Here is a 22,315-nt window from a genome sequence, read left to right as displayed (position 1 = left end):
AAGAAACAAAATACTGCAAAATCTTAGGCCAACTGTAGACAAAACGAGGGGCGTGTGCATGACACTTTAAAATGGGCTAAGTGCTTTTGCACTGCTTAATGGTGTTGGTATGCCTCGGCAGCATATTGCTCATTAATTCCAGCCACTATAGGAAGTTTGGCAACATAATGCACCTTAAATGATTTGGGGCACAGCATAGTAAAATTCTCTGAGGAGTTTTAGTTTGCTGCCCCTACATCTGCGGAGCAAAGCGCTGGGCTCCATGCAGCTCCTCAGCTCTGCAGAAAGCCCTGCAGGCAACCTGGCTCCGCCCAAGAAAAGCGGCAAGCCTGATCTTCCCCCTCCCTCCCTCTGGAGCTTGTCTGCCTGAGCTGTGCGGGGGCCTGGTGCTTCCCTCCACGGCTGCAGTGCCCCTAGGGCCACCTGAGCCAGGCGCCTGTGGGCAGGTGCCGGGGGGGCGGGCACCACTGCTGCAGAGGGAAGCACCAGTCCCCTCCCCGCCACAGCCCAGGGACCACTCCACCTGCTGACAGCTCACCCTCCCCTCCCCACCACCAGAGAGGCACAGCAGGGTGTGTGCATGGCCCAGTGGGTTTAAGTCGGCCCTATCTTGAAGTAGTGTTTGTAAAAACACACTGCTTCAATTTAGGGCCCCCCTTTTCTACTACACACTCCTTTAATTGCTCCTATTTTCATCACACAGCACCACCCAGACTTTTAAACCTGGGATACAAGAATTCATCTACATATTGAAGAACATTCTCCAGTGGCCTTTTTATTTAGGATTTGAACCAGCCATATTTATTGAGCAATATCTTATTCCATAGATAGTTAGTTCCATTGAAACTAAACAGTGAGTGTCCTTAATAATAATAAATTCTGCAACCCTTATTCATATTCACTGCCTCACTTAATAATCAAAGAGGCTCTTAGCTGTAATTTTCCTTCTGCCACCGAGTTAGCATATTGAGGCAGTATATGTACATTTACTTCTGGTTCCTAATTTGCAAAATAGGAAGACGATATATGTCACCGTGTTCTCCATCGGTTAAATAATGTTAATGCAGTGCAACTGGTGATGAAAAATACTTAATGAAATGCTAATTGTTGTTGTTTTTTCCTTTTTTTAAAATAGAGCTCTCTGCTTGTTCTAACCATTTCTCCATATAGCTCTCTCTCTCTCTGCCCTTCTGTGTTGTTTAAGCATTATCACACCTTATTTCTCACTGTGCAAAATTTTGGGATACTTTGTATGAAAAACAATATAAAATAAAATGATGGAACTATTATCCCAAGGAAATTGTTTTTCTGAGAATTTGGCACTTAAAAAAGAGACTATTTTACAAGAGGGTAAGGCAACCATTTTCTGTTTGCTCCGTTTTTACAATGGCGCTTTAGTACAGCATAAATAGATTGGTACTAATTATTTTTTAACCTTTATCTTATTACAGTTTTGATGTTAAGCTGTGCCTATATAGCCTTCTTTTGAAAGACCTTCTGTTTCTTGATGTAGAACTGAGAAAGGAAAAATATATGGTAGGTACGAATTTCTTTTTCATAGCCATTTCATCCAAATTTGAGTAAAATATGGGAATTCTTTTATAGAGTTTAGAGAATAATTTATATAATTCACTCTTCTGGCTATCAGACTTCATTGAGGAAAACATAGTTAAAAGCATTATATTTTTAATTACACTATATTTTATTTTTCTATGTGTAGGCTCCATAGAGAAGTAACTGAGTAAAATCTAACAGCCTGTGTTTTATAGGTGGTCAGAATAATCTAACAATCTGTCCTGGTCTTAAACTCTATGAATGAAATAAATTGTACAGTGAAGCATAGAGGAGGAAATACATTGTCCTTGTTTATTGGCATTAATGTATTATAATGCCCAGGACTCTGTAGGTAACAGATTATGACTCTCGCCTTCCTACAGAGCCACTGTGTTCAGTGCATGGCCATGATTCAGCAAGACATAATAGAGAAAGTCCATCCAGGGAGAACTGAGGTACTGTCTACCTCCTGAGTAACCACAAGAGAGGGGAGCTGCCTCAGTTGAACGATGGTGGGCACAGGGGTATGAAATGCAGCCTCCAAAAGCAAAGGGAAGATTCCCCTCCAAAGCACTGGCCAGCCCAACTGAGCTGGGGCTATTTTGCAAAGTAATCTGCCACTGGTGTTATTAATTACAAAAGATTACTTAATCCTCTCAAAGTCTCTGTTCACTAGTCTGCTCCTGGATTAGCACTGTACTCAGCACCCCTCTTTCAGAGCAGAATGTAAAGTTATTCTGCGTAGAACTGCAGGGTATTTTCTTCCTAACCTACATAACCAAGGAGCATTTTTTCATAATTTGGAGAGCACAGTCATTGTACTTTTAAAAAAATTCTCTAGGCTATATTTTTATTCAGTGAACAGAAAAATGGGTGCTGACCCAATTAGAAAGGAGGGGGGAGAACAGATGAAAGAGAGAAAAAGCAGCTTCTAGCAAGGAGAGAAGGACAAGTACAAAAAAAGTAGACTATAATCGAAAACAAAAGACTAGCAGGATTTTGCAAGAAGTGAAGAACTGCACATAGAAAAAATGGCATCCTCAGTTTGAGATTACCTGAATTAAATGGTAACAATGGTTACTGCATGATACTTATATCCTATCTCTGTATAGATACACACACCATCAGAGTTTAGCAATTTGTTAAACTAAGAGTATTTAACCAAAAGGTAGGTTTTTCCGTACAGACACTTGGGAAGGGGAGGAAACAGCCCCTGGGAAATGGATTTCATGCATCTGGGCAACTAATCTTGAGGACCTTAAGAGGGAGAAGAAAAAAAAATGGTTGGGATCAGTATCTAAGAAGGTCTTTACCATGGCTGAATATAGAAACAGGCATTTGATCTCAAGGTCAGTCAATCATCAACTTGTGAATGGAAGTGAGGTTAAAACGCTGGGTCTCACTGCCACAGAAATCTTAAAAGAACACTACTTGTTTGCTTTTGTTTTGCAAAAAAAAACAACATTCAAGTCATAAAAAATACAGCGTTATATAGATATATACACCATCAGAATTTAGCAATTTGTTAAGCCAAGAGCTAGGTTTTTCCATACAGACACTTGGGAAGGGGAGGAACTAGCCCCTGGCATCAATCTTTTGCTTTAAGGATCAGTGTTTCCCAGAGCCAGATCTTAAAGGAGGAACAACATTGCCATCTTTAATGGCTTACCATTTTCTGGTATATTTCAGCAAAAAGACACCCCCCAATCTCTCTTTATTCTGCTGTCCCCATGACACAGTACAGATCTTCTTTAGGGGTGCATGGTATATAAGAAAAGATTATATATATTCTAAAGCCATCACAGATCTCCAGAGCTTGGCATGGGCACTTTTTGGTTATGGATTTTACATGCATGTATATTTGAGCAACATCAGATGAGCTGCCAAAGCTAAAGGCATTCTACTGCAGGATTTATGAGAACTTTGCAGCTTAAGTATACCTGTAGTTTTAGAAAAGATGAGCATACCCTTGTGTGAGTCCTCCCCCAGACACACATCCACTGTGTATAAAGGTTTATGTTTGTTAGTCATTCTGATATTCACCAGTGAAGGTCAATTTATATAGTTCATTTTTATACAGTTTAGAAGTTGTCAGCTTGCTTTGGATATATCTATCTACACTGCTTCTGTGGGGCTCCAAAAGCACAGCTGAAAAACATATACCAGGCATCAGTTCCCACTGAGCATGCCCCTACCCCAAAAGCCACCTTTTATATCCCTTCTTGTAGCTCATTTTGACCTCTAACCTTTTCAAATGACACATTAACTCCAGAGGGAACAAGCCAGGTTGCACAGACAACCTTAACTCTGACGACAGTCTAAACTTTGATATTTGAGAGCTTGCTTTTGCTATTGTAATGCTCTTTTAATGTCCTTATAATAATCACCAAGTTCTGCATCTGTCCAGTCTAAAGTTATAGAGTATCAATAGGATTGTACTTGCTTTCAAAATGAGCCTTGAAAGCTGGAGTGGGCAGCTTGCTTAGGGTGGTTTCACTACCTCATTTCTTGATTGGTGTGCATGGAGCAGGTGGGTGGGACAAGTTCTCAGTGGTGCTTTTGGGAGTGCTATGAAGTTTTTTAGACCTTACACACATAAAAAAACTCTTAGGCTTTGTATCAGTAGCAATAGTAGGTGTCTTTCTGGCTTGTGAGACAATAGCAGTGTGCCAAGTGAGACATCGGCTTGCTGAATGTAATCCTTGTTTGAAAGATAAAGTGAAGCTGGAGTGACCTCTCCAGGGCACAAAAGCCTGGGCAGTGCATATGGAGACATTAAGCTGGCTTTGTAGTTACCATAATAAATAATGGAAAACGTTATCCAAGGTAAAATTGAAGAGTTTGAGCATGATTACTGAAAATACTTTCATTTATTACTTGCCCTCATGTGTACCCTTAATTTAAAAAAGAATTACCGTAGCAATGTTTATTAAATTGCCATTGACTGTTGATTCTTTCTCCCTCTTAAACAGATGGTTATTCAGGTCCTCAGAGTATACCTCACAGAATTTTATCTTAAAAAGAAGATTAATGAAGAGTTATATCAGAAGATCCTTCTGAAGCAAGAAACTGTAAGTGATCCCATTATTAATATTTCAAACAGCAGAAAATAAAAAAGTGTTTTCAAGCACTTAATGCCATGCTAGCAATAGCATGCTATACCAGCATCCTTTTATGTGACAGTTTCATTTTTAGTGTGTTTCAAACTTTTCTCTTGGAGGGCAAGTGGGAGACAGGGGGTTCAGGAGCAGAGGAAAATGTTTGACAGTCTCCTTTGTCCACATCAACTTATTACTGAATGTTGTTTCAAACAGACAATAGCAAATCAATACATTGCTGCCCCTAGTGTGTTAGGAAGAAAGCCTTTTTCACAGTTTAGGCTTGTTAGGACCTCATCTATCCCACTCAAGAGAGTTAATGAACTCTTATTGAAAATTCTTGGTCCTCCTATCATTGTTGATAACATTGTAGAAGGTGCAGTACCAGAAGAAAGTTGTAGGTTTAAAAAAAAAAACAAAACACACCAATTTCTTTTTCATTCTACAAATTCCATTTCTGTTTTAGAGTGCCTGTAAATAGGCAGGGATGCTTCTCTGATACGTTGTAATTACAGAGCATCAGAGCAGACTGAATTAATCAAGTCTGCTGGAGTATGCTCCAGCAGCCTCTGCATCTCATGTATTCAGTGTCCTCACATTTCGAAATGGCATCAAGGGTACTTTAACTAAAGTTCGTTGAATGAGCTTTAGTTAAAGTGCCCCTGTTGCCATTTTGAAGAGCGGGACGCTGAATAAATGAGATGCTGCAGGCACTTCAATTAGGCTTGCTCTCAGAGTCATTCTAATTAAAGCATCCCCACCCCCGAAGCACGTGTAAAGACACCCTTGTAGTCCACATGCATTGCGAAATGCAACTCTTCATCACAAGCTGGGATCGTGCTATTAACAAAAGTGAAAAATGGTGCTATAACATGAAAACATTCCTAGAAATTACCACCCATCTTACTTTTTTTATAATTAAGTAGTCTTTAAATTAAAATCCATTATGCTACATCAGCATATTTTGATCATGCAGTCTCACAGTCAGTGAATTTAACATTAGAAGCCTCAATAATATTATCTGATAACCTCTCTCTGGAGATATTTTTTTTCTGAAAGAACACTTTGCTAACTTTTAACCTTAAGTCAGTGTTGATCATATTTACCAAATGAAAGAGATTCAGTAAATAAATCCTTCTCAGCAGGAAGTGACCTCAAATAAATACAGATTTGTCAACTTCCAAAATACCCCTTACCATTTACTTAATGATATTTGAGAATACTGATCTGTTCACTCGTCTAACTGAACTAGTTCAAGATGTATCAAAGGCAAGGGTGCAGATGCACGACAGGCTTACATCAGTTTTGTTCATGAGATATGAATGACAATGGGACCACATCAGATGGACGACCAGATATCCCAGAGTAGGAGACTGGAGACTGATACTACAGTGCTTCAGCCATAGCTGACAGGGAAACTGGAAACAGCTTGAGCAAATGGCCCATATTAAGCTAGGCAGTTACATTGACTAGAACTGCAGACACACAACATACACGCCAGTGTAACTTATACTGTTGCATTGCCACTGCAGGTTGCTCATAGGACAATTTTACACTCAGGTAGAATGACTAACACTAGCATTTGGCTGCATGTGAGGTTGCCAACTCTATTTGAATGTACTCCAAGAGGTTTCCAGAACGCCAGCTTGCCTGCAACAAGGCAAATGTGCCCACATGCTTGCATATAATCAGTTAGGGATTACAGTGCATAGACGTTACATCAGGAAGGCAAATGCACATTACTCTTATATTTTAACCCACTGGACTACTGTATAAAATCAGATTCAACATTTAATATTTATTTTAATTAATGCCCTATCATTTATCTCCAGGGTGACTCTCAGCAGTCTCCTGGAGATTTATATCCAATTCCTAGAGAATCCTGGGCAATCCTGGAGGGTTGGCAACCCTAGCTGTATGTTACATCTCCATTTTACTTTAAATACATGTGAAGATGGTATATACTAGTTTAAAGTATATTATATATGCAAACCCTAAATCTTGTTTTCTTCTGAGGCTCCTAGTGCAGGTCCCTAGAGGAAGGATTGTCCAGTGATGAGGGTGATGGCCTGGGCCATGGGCTTAATTTCTTCTGACAGACTTCCTGTGCGACTTTAAGCAGCTAACTTTTTAGGTTCCCTGCTGCCCAGTAGAAAAGTCACAGCTGGAGGTTAAGCAACCTGCATTATGCACTTAAGGATGGGATTTACAGAAGCCAGGAAACTAAAAAGGGGAAGCACCTAAGATAGACTATGAAATGCTGAGTGGAAGGAAAGGGCCTCAGGTGCCCAACTCCATACAAGGGAGTGCCTCTCTTGGTTCAGGGTTCTCAGCCTTAAAGTCCTTCCTGAAGTTAAATGCTTTGAGAAACAAGAGACCTCTTCTTCTACTGCTACATTGTTGCCACTATTGTTTGGACTCACACATGCCCAGACCAGCTCCCCAAAATGGTCCATCTCATCCTGGCTATTTTATGTGAGACCTGATCTTTATATCATGCCCTACAAATGAAATACGCGAATACCTGGTTTGAAAATCCTTCCAGGGCTTAGGCCCCTGGCAGCCATTTTAATTAAAGGCATGATGGAATCTCCTCCATGATCCCAAGTCATGCCTCCTATCATGTTACTTATTCATAGCAGAAGGCATGGTTGTGGGATTAGAGATCAGATCCCAATCACATCAACTGAGTAGCACTCCCAGGAAGTACAGGGGGAGCCTGGGATTATTATCCTGGGCTCACCCTGTGCCAGCAACCCAGTAGCAACCCGGGTGCCCAGTGCACCTGGCTCAATCAGCTTTCCCAGCCTCAAGAGCGCATTGGAGTCCTTGCCTCCAAGCCATCTCTGATGTTGGGAGCGCAGATCAGCTCACAGGTGCTCCCAGCTTTGGGGGTGCACCAGAGCCAAAGCACCGATATGTTCCCAAAGCTGGGAGCACTGATCAGCCAATGGGTGTGCCCAGCCTTGGGCCAATAAATCCAGTAAGCCCCCAAAGCTGGTTGCATAGAGGTAAACTTACTTAGGCAACAAACAGAATAATTAGTGATGCAGAAATATGACACAATCCGATACTGATAAGAGACAGGACAAAACAACTCTCTATAAAACACATTTTCAACCATAAATTCTGATTCTGTGAGAAAGTATACTGGAATTTTGCTGTCTGCTAACATGCGACTGCTCTCCTTTAAGGCATTATATACTAACAATTATTTGGCACGCTATGAAAAGGAAAACTTAAAGCATAAAGACATGTTCAGGCACATTTAATTTGCATTTTAGTACTGACTTATTTAATGGGGATGGAAAAATGGTTTTTTCTTCCTGAATGTGCGCCATTCCCCCCACCACTGTTATTTCATTACTTTTTTAAAAAGGTTTTTGCTATAAAAGACCTTTTAGCTAGCTTTTAAGGGTTCACTTACAGTATTGCCAGGTGTACCTCTGTGTACAAAAACAAACGAACGGTCACAAACTCCTGCAAGACCGTTTCAGGCTGGACATAAGGAACAATTTCTTTACTGTCCGAGCCCCCAAGGTCTGGAACAGTCTGCCAGCGGAGGTGGTTCAAGCACCTACATTGAACACCTTCAAGAGTAAATTGGATGCTTATCTTGCTGGGATCCTATGACCCCAGCTGACTTCCTGCCCTTTCGGCGGGGGGGCTGGACTCGATCTCCCGAGGTCCCTTCCAGCCCTAATGTCTATGAAATCTATGAAATAAAACGTACACAAAGGTAGCTTGTCTATCTGGCTACCTACAAGAACATTGGTACATATGCTTGCAGAATCCAGCTAACGGTGAGGCACAGAAGTTACACTGCTTTTGAAAATCTGGTGTGCTGCTAGAAGGATTAGAAGTATGAAGACTCAGACCGATAACTGCTAACACTTGAAGTTAGTGAAGATAGACATCGGGTCCTTTCCTGATCTCAAAAGTGATATAAAATTGAGTTAAGTAGAAATATAAAAAGTGTAGGTGAAGGTCTAAATAGTGTTACTTCAGTCTTACTCATGATTTTTTTAAAATTCTCTGATAAGTTACTATGTCTAAATAGAGCCTGGGTGTTTATTGTAGGAAGTTTACTCTTGTCTGTATTTGGTCAAGTTAAAGTTCTTTTCCTGTTTAACAAGTTACATATTTTTCCAGGATTTTGACGAACTGCAGAAACAACTTAACTCCAGGCTACAGAGTACCGAGGCCATGGGCACTCAGAATTCAGAATACCAGACCTTGGATGACTTGGAAAGGAAAGAGAGGGAATATTCTGAACATATAATAGATAATGTACCTATTATTTCATTTTAAATCTTATGTAAAGTTTCATGTTAGAATTGTTGGTAGGTATCGACAGTTTCTCTCATTTGCCATCACGTGTCTTTGGTCAGTGTTTAAAACATTCACTGATCCTGAAAGCATGCATGCATACAATATAAAGTGTTTCTGACTCATTAGGAACCACCAGTATTTTTCTTTTCTGAATGCTGGACAGCATTTAGGATCACCAGAGGCATATTATTTAAATCGTTTTATAGTCTGAGCCAGGGCTGTCTAACATTTAAGCTTTAAGAGCATTCAACATTTAAGAATCCCCACCAGCAGGGGCCGCATGCCACGCAGATCCCAACCCCTCCCCACACCACTGCATTGCATACCCATGCCCCCCTCACCACATGCTTGTACTCCCTCCACCTCCCACTGCACCATGCACCCAGGCTCACCTTCTGCTTCCCACACTATGCACCGCACTGCCCTGCCTGGTCCCCTGGTGTGCAGGAAGGGGAGACTCCAGGGATGGCAGGTCCAGTGAGACGGTCATGGGGGTGGAGAGGAAATAGCCCAGTCAGTTAAATCAGCACAGCCCAGGGGCTATGGTAAGAAGCTGGGCTTTCCCAGCACTGGGGCACTGCAGTGAACACATGCAGGCATTCACTACACTGGGTTAACTTTTGCTAGACTGTGTTAATCCCAGACCTATGTAAACTTAGTCCACATCTGAGGTCAACTCACTTTAGATTGAGCATGCCACTTTTAGTGCAACCCATGCCCCATGAACCCTTGTACTCTGAAGTATTTAAACAGCCCTAACTAATGTTAGGGCAATCTAAATATAATGCTTGTACATACCCCCAGTCTTCAGCCTCTCTTGTAGAAAAAAGAACAGCCATTCTCAAAATGCTTGGTAGTTTGTGATATACCCCAATGAAACATGCAATTTTCTTTTTAATCACCAGAAAAATACTGGTGGTTCCTAATGAGTCAGAAACACTTTATATTGTATGCATGCATGCTTTCAGGATCAGTGAATGTTTTAAACACTGACCAAAGACACATGATGGCAATGCAGTGCAGTGCATTGTTAAGGTGCTTTTTCCTTAACAATAGAGGTCCCATTTGGTATTTCTTTTGAGACCATTAAAAAAAAAAAAAAAAAAAAAACCCACAACCTTGCAAATTTTATAGGGTTAGTCATGTATGACATTTAAGCCATGGGCAGACCTGTGTCAGAAGTGCTCCAAATTCCTCTCTAATTTGAAAACATGTGGCCCCTCAGATGTGTCCTCCCAGAGTACTTCAAAACCACTGCGAGTGCTCCAACTACAGAGCTGCAATAGGGCAGTTGCTTGGTCCTCTGGCGTCCCCAGCTGCTCCATCCCCCATTTTCCCCAACCCTGTCCAGGGAAGAGAGGGAACAGGGAGCACAGCCACTAAGCACTCCATCTTTTGGGACCTCTGGAGGCCATGAATATACTATATTAATATAATAATTTACCTAGCATACTTGTTAGGCTAATAAGTTACAATCTTTTTTTCTTTTCTCAATTGTACTAGTAGAGCATTTAAATGTGTGTTTTTATTAACAATCTTCAAAATCTTGTATAAATTGATTTACTTCTATAAAAAGTGAGGGTTATCCAGGAGGTACAACACTGGGTGTATCCATATGCTTTTAACGCAATGCAATGAACTCTGGAGCAGTTTGCACTGGAGTTAACTGCTCCCAGGCACAGCATCTACTCATGTGCCCAGGACCATAGCAATTACAGCCAAGGCAGAGCAACCCCAAGCTGGCAGAGAACTTGGGGGGGCAGCCCCAGGCAGCAACAGTGGGTGGTGGAGAGGCTGGCAGGAGCTGGGCATCTGGCCCCCAGCTGGCTGGGCTGACCAGATGCAATTTGCACCCAACAGTCAACTTCCATTCAAGTGTTTTATCACAGTGAATTACTCTGCCATAAAACTGTTGGGAAAAGTACTATGTTATGGCAGAGTTAACTTACTGCACCCCAGTACTGGTGCACATGTGGACAGTGATGCTTACTGCATACTAATTAGTCAATGCTACAGTAAAGTGTATGTGTAGATGCACCCACTGATATCTAATGTTAATGTGTCGGAGAAACACTGTACTGGTAACTATGAGAACCTCTGTAGACAGTTTTCCAGAGACTGATTCTAACATTGTCCATTGTAATCCAGCAATTTACCTTCTGTGGTAGAGCAGCTCTCTCGCACATAGTACCCGTTACATCATCTTTTTCTCTTTAAAAAAAAAATATATATATATGTTGTGGTTTATTTCTTATTTTGTAGATGGAGGCTTTCTGGAAACAGACTGACGAAGCCCAGCAGTTTGTCTTGGACCAAGCAAAATGTTCAAGTGCTAAAGCAAGAAAGATAATCATGAATCTGACTGACAAAATGATTGTAGTGGAAGAGTTATTAAGTGAATCTCAGGATTTGCAGTCAATGGTAAAGCAGACAATTTACCAACTTACCAATTACCAACTTGCTTCTCTTTATTTCAGCATTATTGTGTTAGAACTAGTTTTTTTGGTAGTAGGAACTTCTGTAAGAACTCCTAAATAGAATGAACTTGGTGCTTTAATTCTGGTTCTGAAAATGCAGCTATATCATTACGTTGGAACTAGTTATAGGAATACTTTTAATATAGGCAATGAACAAGCAGCAAGAGTACTAAATTATATGGAGAAGAAAAACATTAAACCAAGCACTGGGACATTTTCTCCAATATATTTGTTGCAATGCACATGGATGGGATGACCATAATTCAAATTAAAAATGGTTCTGAGTCTTCCCAGGAGTTGAAGATATTTACCTCTGGCCTTGAGAGCAAAAAATAGCATAATTGCAAGTATTTTAGTGTTAATGCCTAATACTGTGTGCTTTTTCAATTAAGTCAGTCATTAACCCAGACTCATCTCCCCAGTATACACAATCTAGCTCACTACATTTACTATGCTTTGGAGGAACAGTGAAAATCTGAAGTGTAACCTTATCTTAGAAAGGGAGAAGAGTAGATCTGGCTAACTGTAGGCCCATTAACCTGACTTCTGTCCTGGAGAAGATCTTAGAAAAGTTTATAAAAGAGGGCTGGCTTAATGGACGGGCTGACGCCAGCACGGATTTGTTGCAGGTAGGTCTTGCTTGACCAATCTCATTTCCTTCTACGACCAGGTGACCTATCACCTGGACATGGGAGAAGAGATTGATGTCATATATCTTGACTTCAAAAAAGCCTTCAGTATGGTATCCCATGATCACCTCTTGGCAAAACTGGCCAGTTGTGGCCTTGGGTCCGCCACAGTCTGCTGGCTGGGAAATTGGCTCCATGGTCGGACCCAGAGGGTAGCAATTGACGGAAGTCAATCATCATGGTGTCCTGTGACCAGTGGGGTCCCCCAAGGCTCTGTCCTTGGACCCATATTGTTCAACATCTTCATTAATGATGTGGACGTTGGAGTCAGAAGTAGACTGGCCAAGTTTGCCGATGACACCAAACTTTGAGGCAAAGCATCCACACCAGAAGACAGGCGGGTGATCCAGGCTGACCTGAACAGACTCAGCAAATGGTCAGACGAGAACCTGATGGTGTTTAACACCGAAAAATGCAAAGTTCTCCACCTTGGAAAGAAATGCTTGCAGCATCTTTATAGGCTAAGCAGTGCTATGCTGGCTAGCACCACGGAAGAAAGAGACTTGGAGGTCATCATTGACCGCAAGATGAACATGAATGAGCCTGCAATGCGATGCTGCAGCTAGTAAAGCAACCAAAATGCTGGCTTGCATCCATAGATGCTTCTCTAGCAAATCCCCCGTCATTCTCCCCTTGTACTTGGCCTTGGTGAGGCTGCAGCTGGAGTACTGCATCCAGTTTTGGGCTCCACAATTCAAAAAGGATGTGGAGAAGCTTGAGAGAGTCCAGATAAGAGCCACGCACATGATCAGAGGTCAGGAAAACAGACCTTACGACGACAGGCTGAGAGCCATGGGGCTCTTTAGCCTGAAAAAGCACAGGCTCAGGGGTGATCTGATGGCCACCTATAAGTTTATCAGGGGTGACCACCAGGATCTGGGGGAACGTTTGTTCACCAGAGCGCCCCAAGGGATGACGAGGTCGAACGGTCACAAACTCCTGCAAGACCGTTTCAGGCTGGACATAAGGAAGAATTTCTTTACTGTCCGAGCCCCCAAGGTCTGAACCAGCCTGCCATCGGAGGTGGTTCAAGCACCTACATTGAACACCTTGAAGAGTAAATTGGATGCTTATCTTGCTGGAATCCTATGACCCCAACTGACTTCCTGCCCTTCGGGTGGGGGGCTGGACTCGATGATCTTCCGAGGTCCTTTCTAGCCCTAATGTCTCTGAAATCTATGAAATCTTTGTAATTCCCTGTGAAATAATGTTACAGTACTTATTAGCTTATAGCAATTGTGTAGCATTGTACTTAAGTAAAACACATGACACATACAGAAGAATAAAGCATTTTGTGGTTGGTCTGCATTGTTTACCGTGTTTCCTTCCATATCTAGACTGCCTCCTGTTGTGCCTACTTCAACATGAAGTGGTCATTCTAAATGGATTATCTCACATATTTGGAGCAATCCAACATGTTTACAAGGTCTCCTATTTAGAGTTTTTATCATGGCTCATCTGCGTCTGAGGAGACTGACTATTGTCCATGTATGTCCATTAGTTATGGTAGTTACTGAAGGTGTCCCTAGGGTAAAGCCACTATTTAAGTACCACTAGCCAAGAAATTACATTCCATGAATGACAGAGAATTTTGGATCCCCATGCCATAGTGGAATAGATGCTGCCCATCCACATGCAGTTATTTTTCCTATAAATACATTTAGCAAGCTACACTAATTTTTGCCTTTACCAATATTTTAGCAGTGCTCATTCCTAAATTATTGCAGTTTATTAAATGGGAAAAATTCAATAGGGTCTTATCCTTTTCTTCCAGCTAGTTGATCTTCTTGCCCCTTCAGCATCAAGCTATGCTGATCATTAAAATGTGGTGTAAACTCTCTCATCAATATAAGATTTAATTTCTTTCCTTGAGGAGCTCCAAAGCACTTGATGAAAAGTATAAATAGTTTTAGTCAATTCACGAAAGCAAAACACACAGTCAAATCAATGGATTACTAGGAGCACAAGCCTAGATTCCCAGGCACATTTAGTCATCTAGCTGTACTCAAATACTGTTGAAGATCTACACTATTCTGACTAGGCTGTCTAGACTTGTCCGTTTCATTTGTCATTATTGAATAGATAAATAAAAGGTTAAGTATATTTTAGGACTGCAGGAAAAGTCCTGAAACTAATTTCTATGTATGAATTAATTTTGTTCTCAGGACATTCCAGAAAGATTATTCAACTGGGAGCTAATGGTAAAAATGGTTGATTCTGTAAAATCACGTATAGAAGAAGAAAGTAAATGTAGATTTAATGCCATGTCAAACATATTGGACCATTTAACCATAAAAAGCAGCCTCTCTGTTAGACAGAAGGAAGATCTTTTAGCAGAGTTGCACAAAGCTTTCTGGGAACAAGTAACACATTACAAGAATGGTGAGTATCCCCTGACTTTCATCTTTAAAATGCATTAACTGATGCTTTGATTTATTAATTGTCTCATTTTTGTCAAACAAAATATTAGCAAGGTGTGAAGTATTACTGAACTAAAACTGTGCTAGAGAATAAAACTAGAAATAGTGTTCTTAGAAAAGTAGGTGAGCTGGTCGTTAGAACAGAAAACTCTGGCTCAAAGTCTCCTAGCTCTTGTTCTGGGTTTGTGACTTGTAAAAATGGGGAGATTATAGTTTAAAGAAGTCACCACATCTCCCTCACCAAGTATTTGTGAGGCTTTCTATTTTAGCTTAACTCAGGGGTGGGCAGTTATTTTAGTTGGTGAGCCACTTAACAAGTTTTTGTCAGCTGTCTAGGGCCACATATGCAAAACCTTTCAGAAGATCATTTTAACAAATTATGGATAAAAAACAAACCATATACTAAAAACAAAATAAAAAAAACACCCAAACATCTACTATAACATTTTTTAATTTGTTTTTAAATAGTATTTGTCCTGATTTGAATAGTGTATATAGAGGTAATTGCATAATAGCTCAAAATAAACAGAAACAAAAACCTGTATTTTCTTGCACCCAACCCCCCTGGGAATATGATACACACCTTGTTTTTGAAAGGCTGAAAGAAGTGGGGGGCAGAAATCTTTCCCTGTAGTAATTGAGAAATGGTAGTTCAGGAATAGAGCCTATTCACTGTTCTTTTCTCCCTGCCAGTTGCATGCAGATTTTGCTTTTAATTTTGCCAATAATGGCAGAAACTGGTCTTACCATATTTCTTGAAAACAATATGCACCACAGTTTCTAGCAGGTGGTTTTTTTGGGTTTTTTGTTTGTTTTTGTTTTTCAAGAGGAAAGTATGTTGTATGCAAGAAATTAACACAACTTCTCCTCAACCTCTTTTAAAAGAAGCCTTTAGTTCATTTCTCTCCGGCTCCGAAACTGAACAGGGCTTTTAGCTTGATTTTCTTTTAGGAAATTTTTAAAATAGTCTTTGATCTTTTTATTTTTATCTTCCACACCTTCCCATGTTATTGTTAAGCAGTAAATCTGTGGCTTAAAGTACCTCAACACATTTGAGGCCTGACTCAATTGCTCATTGAGGTCAATTGGAAGGTTTCCATTGGCTTTGATGGGTATTGAATCAGGATCTTATTCATAGTATTGGAGGAGTTAATGCCTTTGTGTAAAATCATAGTAAATGTTCAAAACATTAGTGATGTGTGAAATGTTTGTTTCTCATCAACTACAGGATATTATTTTGAAGTACAAAGTATTCAGAGCAATACGTGGATTCACAACTCTCAATATTTACAATAGAGCTCAAAATATATTCAATACTAAAATTCACTAGGGTTTGAAGTTACTTGCTTGAGAACAGTATACAGCGCTGTAATCAGTTTCTCGGGTGGATATTAAAGTATGTAAAGTAATGTGTATTTTTATTTATGCAGAACATATGGTTAACCAAATAGGGAAAAATCCACTTGCCCCACCCATAGAGTAAAGCAACATAGAAAACCATATTTAGATATAAATCCTTGCAGTCAATTTTTGTTTCTTTAAAAAGTGCTCTTGGGCAAGGAACTCATTGTGCAAGCACAAAAAGGTTGATTCTTGCATCATATTGGTTTTCTTAGGACAAGTGCTGCTTTAGCCATTCTATTGGCATGCTGTCAGTGTCAGAGCTTCAAGAACGGAGTTATCTGAAAGTAAATGTTCTCGTTGGAGAGCAATTCAGACTCCACTAGGTTAGAATTTTAAACTGTATTAGGTCTCAGGTCAGCAATTCCCATTCTGCAGGTTATGTCCTCTGTAAAAATGTTGACTAGTCTTATGAACTAATAGTTTAATCAAGGGTTTAACAAGCACCCTGTGCATTCTTTAAGCATATACATGGTTACCTCGTAGCCATTGTGAATATTCACAAGTTTATAATTTTTAAGCTTTAGCTATGTTTATTACTTTTTGTCTCAGATGTTTCTGTTTCAAGGTAGAGAGATATTAGAAGGACTTTGTTTTAGACCAGCTAGATACTTTTTACTCATGTGAAGTAAAACCTGTATAGGTTTGCACTTGTTCAGCCTTGTGTCTTGAAAGAAGTCAAACTTACTGCATGCAAGCAATATAGCCCCAATTAATCAACTCATTTATTATGTCAGTCCCTTGAACCACTGCTTAAAAGTGCTACACCTTAAACTGGAAAAAAAAAAAACCACTACCTAAAATGCATGCATCGATTTGTAAATTTATACATCCTTCCTTTCCTTTTTTGTGTCCTTGTGACAAGGATTTAGCAGAATTCACAGATTCTTTAGGATCCGACAGGGCTGTGCCATGAATACTTCTGCTGTGGCTGCAAACTTGTGACCTCTGAGTGATCAACTGTGCACCTTAGCACCCAAGCCACCTCATTTTTTTAAACATTATTCAATCTTACATTATTCTTGTTTTTTCCTTAGAAATATGTCTCTGTCTGCATTCAATTCAAAAGTTATATCTAAAACATGTTTTAAGAGTATGTTTAACTCTTCCAAGGTCATTTGTAAACTTGTTATAGAAAAAAAAAAAAAACCCCAAACACTGACCTAGAATTTTATTGAAGATTTTCCTACAGTTTCAGTGTATTTTCAAAGTAGCCAGTCAGCCTGCTGACAAACACAATTAACTCTGAGTTTGAGAAATGTGCACGCTGTTTGTGTATTGCACTGTTGTGCATCTCTTCACAACAAGAGAGTTTTTCATTACTGAAACAACTTGATATGGCTGTAACTAGATGCCAGCTGCATTCGTTATTATTTTTAATTCACTGTTAGTTGCACAAGTGGAAGTTACAAGTTACTGAAGTATGTAGAATAAAAAGTTGATCATATAGTATTTCCCCCGCAAAAAAAAAAAATTGAGAAATAGGGATAGGGTGCTTATTTTCCCCCCAAAATACTCTAGGCACAGATGCAACTTCTCTAGCATACAAATCAAGCAGACTGGTAGCTCTTCAGGGGAAAAGTTATTTGGAGTCAGTATTCAGCACCCCTGAAAAACAGGCTCCCTTACAACAACAACAACAACAACAACAACAAATTAGCTGACACTTTCACCTAAGAGACTTGGTGAAGCCCATTCAGCAAGTTAGTCACCCAACTAGGAACAGAACACAGAAGTCCAGACACCAAGCCTGATGGTCTTATCAGTCAAACAGTGCTACCCCCATGAAATTGCAACATCGTTTTTCATTTCTCAAGGAAATTGCTTGAACTACGGGCTTCCCACTCATGTGCACATTAAAACTAGAAATGGAAACTGTTATTTTCTCAAATAATGGATTTCCAAGAGCTCAAGTTGTAAAATAACTGAAGCAGTAGACATGCCTTTGGGGTTATTAGATAAAAATCGTTCACTCTGTGTTCCAGAATGTGTCCGACAAGCTAAAGACCTAATCATGAAACAGCTGGCATGTCGTGCAAGCAAGATAGAAGAGCTCAAACAAGGCCAGGAGAATGAACAAAGCTATCTCCTCAATAAAGATCTGCAAGTAGGAGATCTTCATGAATTTCTGCAGGTAAACTACAGAAGATTTATATTCATTCTTTTGTTTCTATCTGACGGTTACCTCAAACATATTATGAATAGGAGTTTACTTAAATCATGTAGAAACTAAACAAATTTTCACAGGTTAGTTGTGGCACAAATAGTAAATTCTGTGGATGTTTCTTGGGTGTGCTCTGGTGGCCTTGCCCCTCAACACCGATTGGCCGAGAGGCCCCAGGAGGAGGAGGAGGGATGACAGGGTAGCTGCCATCTTGTCTGATGCCCTTCGTGATGCCCTGCTAGGTAGCCCCTTTCTGCCTTTCCACCCCCCCGGTGGGCTGTGAGGCTGAACTTCAGCAGCAGCAAGGAGAGTTGGTTACCACTGGGGAGTGAGCATTTTATTAGTTTTTAAAATTGATTTCGCCATCCCAGATTCCACTTTTTCCATGAAACTGCAAATTCAGTAAACTTACTTATGAAGGTCCCCAATCCAAAAGACTTATTTCCTCCTGCTATAACTGTAGCAGTCTAAAGGGTACAAACAAAAATGGAGAGTTGGGAAGAAAGAACTTCATACACCTGCCTCAAGGTCTGGCCCTAATTATTAAGCATTAAGAGTGGGAATGAGCGAGATATTTCTAATTCAGATAGTGGTCATGCTCCTAGCTCTGTCCCCACAACCATGTGACTTGCAGGATATCACAATCAGTGTTTCTCCAATCTCCACCTCTGATTATGTAACAGAATGATAAGTTACATTTTGTCTGAAAATGCCCCTTAAGAGCAGATGGCTTTACAGTTAACCCCAATATAGGCTCTACGAGCGCTACCCAAGGTAACCCCCTTTTCTGCATTTTACTTTTAACAATACTCCATTGACTATTGTTACAGATACTCAGTTGAAAGTAATGTACATCAAGTTGAAATAATCACAAATCACATTTTCAAATTCCATCTAATCTATAGCAATAAAAATTGCTGAATATGCTTTTCCCTGGAACTCTGAGTACTGTTCTGGTATTCATATTTCAAAATGATGAAAAACTGGCAAGTATTGAAAGAAGGATTGCAAGAGTGATTCGAAGTTGGAAAAATACCCAAGACTCAGGTTACCCAACAGAGTGGGAGGTTAATGGTGACCTGATTTCAATCTGTAAGTAGTGATATATGGAACAGAAGTATGACAGTAGAGAGCTCTTCAATCTAGCAACCAAAGGTGTAACAGGTTTCAGTGGCTGAAAATGGAAGCTAGACAGATTTAGACTTGAGATAACAGTGCAGACTTTTGAAGTGAAATTGGACTGAATTTGAACATTTCACTAACTGTGTTTTTTTGGATTCCCAATCCCTGGAAGTGTTTAAAATCAAGACAAGGAGCTTTTCTAAAGCAGGAATCAATGAAGTGTAGTCCTATAGTCTGTGTTATGCAGATGGCCAGAGCACCTGGTTACAGTGGTCTTTTAGCACTTAAGGCTATGTAAACAAACACTCAGAGGAGCTTAGTCTAAGACTTGTTTCTCTGTGTGGCTGCTCCTGTAGTTCCTGGTTCAGCACTGCTCAACCCATCAACTCATGCATTTCTTGGCTAACATCCTTGCTGGCTTATGCTTAACTCCTACCAGTGACCCTAAACTTTCAAATACCCATAGCTTTAAGCAATTTAGAATTTAAACGCCTGAACACCCACTAATTCCTACAGCAAGCTGAGTGTAAACTTTTTAATGTCAACTCCCTTGCTTCTGTGATTAACATACTAGTACAGTCAGCCCTGTATAGTCAATGGATATACAGTATAGCCAGCTAAATCCAAAGCTAAAAAGGAGTTTTTACATTCCATCGCAGATTAAGTGCCCAGGATAGAGGTTTCCCAAATCATTGTCCAAAGAAAATAAAACGGATGTACTGATTCATTGTACAGGGATTTAGTCCATTCTAAATGCCATATAAGGTAAAGTATTATTTCATATAAAGCCAGATTTCTCCTGCTGATCATATCTAGACTCCTGCTTTAGTGATACAAAATGGAGTGAAAAATTGAAATGATCATCCAAGTTTGCTATATATCATAAAGGAACAAATGACTGTATGCATGTCAACCTTTTTACAATATCTTTCCCCATAATATGTCTTTTTGATATACAACAGTCTAAACCCTCCTAGTTACTGTCCCCCTCATATATATTTTCTGGTCCCATATAGCACAAGGTATTGCATAGTAAACTGTGGCAGCACAAGCTCTCCAAATATGAACCAATATATTTATGGTCAGCAGCCTACAGTTTGCAGGCTGGATCCAGCCCAAGGAGATTGGGAGATGGGCAACAACAGGAACTCTTCCCATGCTACCACAGGGAGAAGTGGCAGAGGCCAATTTCTAACATCTGTGTACCCTCCCAACTCTGATCCACCCTAGGTCATTCCATCATTTAACCTGAAAACGTTGATGGCCACTGTACTATTGCATTGACCAAAACTATGTTGGAGGCTAAACTAATTATAAAACTGTAAGAAGTCATTATTTAGGAACACAAATGGAACTTCACCGCTGAGGTTCTGGTAAATGCTTCTATTAAAAACCCCAGAACCTTGTGATTCTTGTATGGGGTCTTACAACCCAAAGAAAATCCCTGTAGCACATGTGTGTTTGTCCTCTCAACACAAGATGCCTTAAACTAATTAGTAACTTCAGTTAACATTCAAAAATCAATTGGGGTTTGTCTCTTCACAAATAGCTACTGAATTTCCTATAAGCCCTTCTTTGTATTCACCAGCTTCTTGGATTGTAATGCAGCCAGGACAAATTGTAACCTATCATTAGCACCACTGCAGAGATTTGTGCATATCTTTTTATATTGAATATATTACTCACAAAAGCATGAGTGACTGGTGCCTCCTGAATCTGGGGGGGTCACCCACAGAAGACACTGACCCTGTCAGGGGGACACCAGCCCTACCAACAGCATCAGTGTCAGCTGTCGGGGGGGCATATGCACCCCCGTGTACCCCCTACCAGTTGCCTATTCACAGAAGGCGATTGTTAAGCTTCCAATTCTAAAATATTAAGTTATCGGGTCACGGACAACAGAAACCAATATAGACTAGTGTAGTGCCCCAATAAAGCACTTCTTAAAATCCCACTAGGCATCTAACTACATTAGAAACTGGACCCTTTATATTCAACTTCTAGTGACCCTCAGTTATGCTTATTCCTGACTTTCATTTCCCTAAAATACATAATTGGTTTCTATGGCAGCTGGGTCTAATTCACCTAATGTGGGTAAGAAACAAGGTTTCATAGTTTCATAGTAGCTAGAGTCGGAAGGGACCTAGGTAGATCATCTAGTCCGACCCCCTGCCTTGGCAGGAAAGAGCACCGGGGTCAGATGACCCCGGCAAGGTGCTCATCTAACTTCCTTTTAAAAATCCCCAGGCTAGGAGCCTGCACCACTTCCCCTGGAAGCCGGTTCCAGGCCCTAGCCGCCCTGACTGTGAAGTAGCACCTCCTAATATCTAATCTAAACCTACCCTCCGCCAGCTTGTGACCGTTATTCCTGGTCACTCCTGGCAGCACACGGGGGAACAGGGACTCCCCCAATACCTGCTGATCCCCCCTGACCAGTTTGTAGCAGGCCACAAGGTCCCCCCTTAACCTTCTCTTGTGGAGGCTAAACAGGTTCAGGTCCCGTAGCCTCTCCTCATAAGGCCTGCCCTGCTGACCCCTGATCATACGAGTGGCCCTCCTCTGGACTCTTTCCATATCGTCCACGTCCCTCTTGAAGTGTGGCGCCCAGAACTGGACGCAGTACTCCAGCTGTGGCCTGACCAGTGCCGCATAGAGGGGGAGGATCACCTCCCTGGACCTGCTCGAGATGCATCTGTGGATGCATGACAGGGTACGGTTGGCCTTCTTGACTGCCTCCCCACACTGCCGGCCCATGTTCATCGTGGAGTCAATGACGACTCCAAGATCCTTTTCCGTCTCCGTGCTGGCAAGAGGGGAGTTCCCCAACCTGTAAGTGTGGTGCCGGTTCTTCCTCCCCATGTGCAACACCTTGCACTTATCAGTGTTAAACCCCATCCTATTCTCATCCGCCCACCGTTGCAACCTGTCAAGGTCAGCTTGTAGCCTATTGCACCCTTCTAGTGCACCCACATCCCCCCACATCTTAGTGTCATCAGCAAACTTGAACAGGGTGCTTTCTACCCCCTCATCCAAGTCACTGATGAAGATGTTGAACAGT

At 40.9% G+C, this 22,315-nt stretch overlaps 1 protein-coding gene across 1 annotated transcript in view; it reads left to right on the top strand.

Moving 5' to 3' along the window:
• Positions 1–22,315, top strand: part of EVC (EvC ciliary complex subunit 1) — a 117,138-nt gene that overhangs the window by 22,082 nt on the left and 72,741 nt on the right. Inside the window, exons 5-10 of the mRNA XM_090034493.1 lie at positions 1,452–1,536; positions 4,527–4,625; positions 8,805–8,942; positions 11,247–11,405; positions 14,316–14,532; positions 17,957–18,105. Coding sequence (XP_089890619.1) covers positions 1,452–1,536; positions 4,527–4,625; positions 8,805–8,942; positions 11,247–11,405; positions 14,316–14,532; positions 17,957–18,105 — 847 coding nt within the window. The remainder of the gene's footprint in view (positions 1–1,451; positions 1,537–4,526; positions 4,626–8,804; positions 8,943–11,246; positions 11,406–14,315; positions 14,533–17,956; positions 18,106–22,315) is intronic.

Source organism: Crocodylus siamensis, chromosome 2 (genome assembly GCF_052110815.1).
Source record: "Crocodylus siamensis isolate JL-2025a chromosome 2, ASM5211081v1, whole genome shotgun sequence".
Classification (NCBI taxonomy): Eukaryota; Metazoa; Chordata; order Crocodylia; family Crocodylidae; genus Crocodylus; species Crocodylus siamensis.
The sequence above is the reverse complement of the archived record's forward strand: the minus strand, read 5'-3'. Positions and strand labels throughout refer to the sequence as shown.